At 52.0% G+C, this 6,000-nt stretch overlaps 1 protein-coding gene across 1 annotated transcript in view; it reads right to left on the bottom strand.

The window, feature by feature from the left end:
* Positions 1 to 2,120: 2,120 nt before the first annotated feature.
* LOC144481675 (arf-GAP domain and FG repeat-containing protein 2-like) overlaps positions 2,121 to 6,000 on the bottom strand; it is an 87,602-nt gene continuing 83,722 nt past the window's right edge. The window contains exon 11 of the mRNA XM_078200804.1: positions 2,121 to 2,355. Coding sequence (XP_078056930.1) covers positions 2,144 to 2,355 — 212 coding nt within the window. The 3' untranslated portion in view covers positions 2,121 to 2,143. The remainder of the gene's footprint in view (positions 2,356 to 6,000) is intronic.

Below are 6,000 nucleotides of genomic sequence, written 5' to 3'. Positions count from 1 at the left end.
AGCAGCGCTAACCCACTGTGCCACCGTGTCGCCCTGTCATCATCTTGTTCCCCCCTCGATCAAATCTCCCCTCAATCTCCTTTACTCTCGGGGGAACAACCCCAGCTTCTCCGACTCCTCATCCCCATGAACCATTCTGGTTAATTTACCTCCCTCGAGGACCCTCGCAAATACCTGTGGTGAGCAGGGCGAGGGGCCATTGGTGGGGGGGGGGGGGGGGTGGGCTGAAGAGGGGTAGGTGGGCCTGGCTGTCACAGCCAAGCATTGGCATCCGCCATGGAGCGTGGGAATAATGGGGCGCGCCAACCAGGTCGCGGAGGGGTCGGGCTGGTACTTTCACGGAACCAGTTCCGCACGCAACCCTGATAGTTCTGAACAGTCTCTTCCCTCCTCATCGCCCCTCACGGTCGTCCCAATGTCAGCCCATGGACCAGATCTCGCAGCTCTGTGGAGTGAGATTCAGATGTCTCCAGCTGGGAGTTACCTAATCCAGTCCCATTATCACCATAACACAATTCTGTGGCCTGAGCTCACTGCCAGTAAGAGCTGGGAGGAGATGTTGGAGCTGTACAAACGTTCGGTTAGACCACTGCTGGACGGTTGCGTGCAGTCGCAGTCCAGATCACCTCGCTATGGGGGAGGAGGGGGGGGGGGGGGGGGGCGACACAGTGATTAGCACTTCTGCGTCACAGCGCCAGGGACCCGGGTTCGATTCCCGGCTTGGATTCCCGGCTTGGGGTCACTGTCTGTGTGGAGTCTGCACGTTCTCCCCGTGTCTGCGTGGGTTTCCTCCGGGTGCTCCGGTTTCCTCCCACAGTCCGAAAGGCGTGCTAGTTAGGGTGGATTGACCATGCTAAATTGCCCCTTGGTGTCCAAAGATGTGCAGGTTAGGTGGATTGGCCATGCTAAATCGCCCCTTAGTGTCCAAAGATGTGCAGGTTAGGTGGATTGGCCATGCTAAATTCTCCCTTAGTGTCCAAAGATGTGTAGGTTAGGTGGATTGGCCATGCTAAATTGTCCCTTAGTGTCCAAAGATGTGCAGGTTAGGTGGATTGGCCATGCTAAATTGTCCCTTAGTGTCCAAAGATGTGCAGGTTAGGTGGATTGGCCATGCTAAATTGCCCCTTAGTGTCCAAAGATGTGTAGGTTAGGTGGATTGGCCATGCTAAATTGTCCCTTAGTGTCCAAAGATGTGCAGGTTAGGTGGATTGGCCATGCTAAATTGCCCCTTAGTGTCCAAAGATGTGTAGGTTAGGTGGATTGGCCATGCTAAATTGTCCCTTAGTGTCCAAAGATGTGTAGGTTAGGTGGATTGGCCATGCTAAATTGTCCCTTAGTGTCCAAAGATGTGTAGGTTAGGTGGATTGGCCATGCTAAATTGTCCCTTAGTGTCCAAAGATGTGCAGGTTAGGTGGATTGGCCATGCTAAATTGCCCCTTAGTGTCCAAAGATGTGTAGGTTAGGTGGATTGGCCATGCTAAATTGTCCCTTAGTGTCCAAAGATGTGCAGGTTAGGTGGATTGGCCATGCTAAATTGCCCCTTAGTGTCCAAAGATGTGTAGGTTAGGTGGATTGGCCATGCTAAATTGTCCCTTAGTGTCCAAAGATGTGCAGGTTAGGTGGATTGGCCATGCTAAATTGTCCCTTAGTGTCCAAAGATGTGCAGGTTAGGTGGATTGGCCATGCTAAATTGCCCCTTAGTGTCCAAAGATGTGCAGGTTAGGTGGATTGGCCATGCTAAATTGTCCCTTAGTGTCCAAGGATGTGCAGGTTAGGTGGATTGGCCATGCTAATTGCCCCTTCGTGTCAGGGGGATTAGGAGGGTAAATATGTGGGGTTACGGAGATGGCGCCTGGGTAGGATTGTTGTCAGCACAGACTTGATGGGCCAAATGGCCTCCTTTTGCACCGTAGATTTCACGATTGCGGTGTCTATGATTATGAGGAGCACAGATAGGGATAGTGAGGACACTTTTTCCATTAGTCGAGGGTTCAATAACCAGTGGGCAGAGACTGAAGGTGAGACAGAGAAGGCTCAGGGGGTGGGGGGGTTTCACCCAGAGGGTGGTGGGGAGTCTGGAATGCGTTCCCTGAACGTTGATGTAGTATTTAGATATTCACTTGCACTGCCACCACCTCCAGGGTTACAGGCCAAGCGCTGGGAAATGGGATGAGTGGCGTCGGGTCTTTGTTGACCAGTGTGGGCCGAATGGCCTCTCTGTGCTGTAAACATCTCTGAAAGAAGTCAGCGCGGAACGTACCATGAACGGGTTGCTGGACGCTCCACCTCCTTGTATCAATGGCCCCATCATTCGCGGCATCGCTTTGGGCTGTCCAAAAGCACCAAAACCAGCTCCTACACACAAGAGGGACAAGGCGTCAACAAATATACAAACACACAGGCCGGGAAACTGGCTCCCGTTCCCTTCGAAGGACTCAAGATGAGCCGTACAATACCCGGTAAAGCTGGCTGAAGAGACGTGCTGCTGAACTTTTTCACCCTGCACTCATCAGGAAATATGCAAGAATTTCAAACTCTCTCACAACAATTCGTACCGCAGGGGAAAAAGGGAGCTGATTGTTTGGCATTTAGACAAAAACTGGCTAAAGCGTTGCCATGGAGAAAGCAGAACTCCAACCTCTCCAAGCTCCTGAGTAATACAAAAAACGCGCGAGGTTTGAACATAGAATCCCCGCAGCGCAGAAGGAAGCCATTCGGCCCATCGAGTCTGCACCGACCACAATCCCACCCAGGCCCTATTCCCGTAACACCATGTATTTACCCGAAGCTAGTCCCCCTGACGCTGAGGGGCAATTTAGCACGGCCAATCCACCTAACCTGCACGTCTTTGGAGTGTGGGAGGAAACCGGAGCACCCGGAGGAAACCCACGCAGACTCGGGGAGAATGTGCAAATTCCACACAGACAGTGACCCAAGCCGGGAATCGAACCCGGGTCCCTGGCACTGAGAGGCAGCGATGCTAACCACTGTGCCACCGTGCTGCCGACATATTCCTGCTGTTTGCAGAGAATGGGCCCCGGTGTATGAATGTATGTGGCTTCTAGCGAGTGTTACGCGTTCGACTGATTATCTAAAATTGGTGGTTAGTGTGGCTATTAGCACACTCAACATTGAGGATCATAGAAAAGTGGGACAAGTCATTAAGAAGCTGACTGTTCATAGTCGTTAAGGAGAGAGGTACAAATGTTTATCTATTAGTGTCACAAGTAGGCTTCCAGTAACACTGTAATGAAGTTACTGTGAAAATCCCCCTAGTCGCCACACTCCGGCGCCTGTTCGGGGAACACTGAGGGAGAATTTAGCACGGCCAATGCACCCTAACCAGCACGTCTTTCAGACTGTGGGAGGAAACCGGAGCACCCGGAGGAAACCCACGCAGACACGGGGAGAACGTGCAGACTCCGCACAGACAGTGACCCGAGCCGGGAATCGAACCCGGATCCCTGGTGCTGCGAGGCAGCAGTGCTAACCACTGTGCCACTCAGATGGGTTAAGGTAGGAGATTTTTAAAAATGTTTTTTTTTATTCATTCAGGGGACATGGGTGTCGCTGGCTGGGCCCAGCATTTATTGCCCATCCCTAGTTACCCATGGAGGGCAGTTGAGAGTCAACCACATTGCTGTCACCTGTGGGCCAGAGCGGATCCTTAAACGGACGAGACAGGTTTTTCCGACGATCGACAATGGGCCATCAGTAGATTCTTAATTCCAGATTTTTTATTGAATTTGAATTCCACCACCTGCTGTGGCGGGGATTCGAACCCGCGTCCCCAGAACATGAGGGGAGTTTCTGGATTAACAGTCGAGCGATAAAACCACTAGGCCATCGCCACTCCGGATTTAGAACTGAGAACTGGAGAGACCCTGTTTTCACATCGAGAGCTCTGGGGAGGGGGCGGTTGCAGCATTTCCCGTGACGGTTCGGGGTTGAAGCTTTCTACCTTACAGTAGTGGGTGAATGAAGGATATCTGTGGACACCATGTTGTAACCCGCATTCATGTAAACGGATGTGGGAGTGGAAGTAGATACAAGGGTGATAGATTTGGCGAAGGCTTTAGGTGCAGTGACAGAGGCCGTGAGGGCCCAGATTCAGATAATCCCCAGAGCGCAGACGTGGGCCATTCAGCCCATCGAGCCTGCACGGACTCCCTGCACAGCATCTTAGCCAGGGCCCCCCTAACCCCACACATTTATCATGGCTGATTCACCCAACCTGCACAACTTTAGGTTAGGTGGATTGGCCGTGCTAAATTGCCCCACAGTATTCAAAGATGTACAGGTTAGGGGGATTGGCCATGCTAAATTGTCCCTTAGTGTCCAAAGATGTGCAGGTTAGGTGGATTGGCCATGTTAAATTGCCCCTTAGTGTCCAAAGATGTGCGGGTTAGGTGGATTGGCCATGCTAAATTGTCCCTTAGTGTCCAAAGATGTGTAGGTTAGATGGATTGGCCATGTTAAATTGTCCCTTAGTGTCCAAAGGTGTGTGGGTTAGGTGGATTGGCCATGCTAAATTGCCCATTAGTGTCCAAAGATGTGCGGGTTAGGTGGATTGGCTGTGCTAAATTGCCCCACAGTATTCAAAGATGTACAGGTTAGGGGGATTGGCCATGCTAAATTGTCCCTTAGTGTCCAAAGATGTGCAGGTTAGGTGGATTGGCCATGTTAAATTGCCCCTTAGTGTCCAAAGATGTGCGGGTTAGGTGGATTGGCCATGCTAAATTGTCCCTTAGTGTCCAAAGATGTGTAGGTTAGATGGATTGGCCATGTTAAATTGTCCCTTAGTGTCCAAAGGTGTGTGGGTTCGGTGGATTGGCCATGCTAAATTGCCCCTTAGTGTCCAAAGATGTGCGGGTTAGGTGGATTGGCCGTGCTAAATTGCCCCACAGTATTCAAAGATGTACAGGTTAGGGGGATTGGCCATGCTAAATTGTCCCTTAGTGTCCAAAGATGTGCAGGTTAGGTGGATTGGCCATGCTAAATTGTCCCTTAGTGTCCAAAGATGTGTCGGTTAGATGGATTGGCCATGTTAAATTGTCCCTTAGTGTCCAAAGATGTGTGGGTTAGGTGGATTGGCCATGCTAAATTATCCCTTAGTGTCCAAAGATATGTAGGTTAGATGGATTGGCTATGCTAAATTGCCCCTTAGTGTCCAAAGATGTGCAGGTTAGGTGGATTGGCCATGCTAAATTGCCCCTTAGTGTCCAAAGATGTGTGGGTTAGGTGGATTGGCCATGCTAAATTGTCCCTTAGTGTCCAAAGATGTGTGGGTTAGGTGGATTGGCTATGCTAAATTGCCCCTTAGTGTCCAAAGATGTGCAGGTTAGGTGGATTGGCCATGCTAAATTGCCCCTTAGTGTCCAAAGATGTGCGGGTTAGGTGGATTGGCCATGCTAAATGTGTGGGGTTACGGGGAGAGGGCGGGGCAGTAGGCCTGAGTAAAACACTCTGTCGGAGAATTGGTGCAGGTTTGATCGTAGAATCATAGAATCCCTACAGTGCAGAAGGAGGCCATTTGGCCCATCGAGTCTGCGCCGACCACAATCCCACCCAGGCCCTATTCCTGTAACCCCATATATTTACCCTCCTAGTCCCCCTGACACTAAGGGGCAATTTAGCATGGCCAATCCCCCAACCTGCACATCTTCGGACTGTGGGAGGAAACTGGAGCACCCGGAGGAAACCCACGCAGACACGGGGATAACGTGCAGACCCCACACAGACAGTGACCCGAGGCCGGGAATTGAACCCGGGTCCCTGGCGCTGTGAGGCAGTAGTGCTAACCACTGTGCCACCGTGCTGAGTGGCTTCCTTCTGCACTGTAGGGATTCTATGGTCGGCCTAGCCCGAATTTTAATGGTGAGGAGGCGGGAGAGCGGGAGGGCAGGGGGCGGGAGGGCAGGAGGCGGGAGGGCAGGAGGCGGGAGGGCAGGAGGCGGGAGGCAGGAGGCGGGAGGGCAGGAGGCGGGAGGGCAGGAGGCG

The sequence above is a fragment of the Mustelus asterias genome, chromosome 31, assembly GCF_964213995.1.
Source record: "Mustelus asterias chromosome 31, sMusAst1.hap1.1, whole genome shotgun sequence".
NCBI lineage: Eukaryota > Metazoa > Chordata > Chondrichthyes > Carcharhiniformes > Triakidae > Mustelus > Mustelus asterias.
The sequence above is the reverse complement of the archived record's forward strand: the minus strand, read 5'-3'. Positions and strand labels throughout refer to the sequence as shown.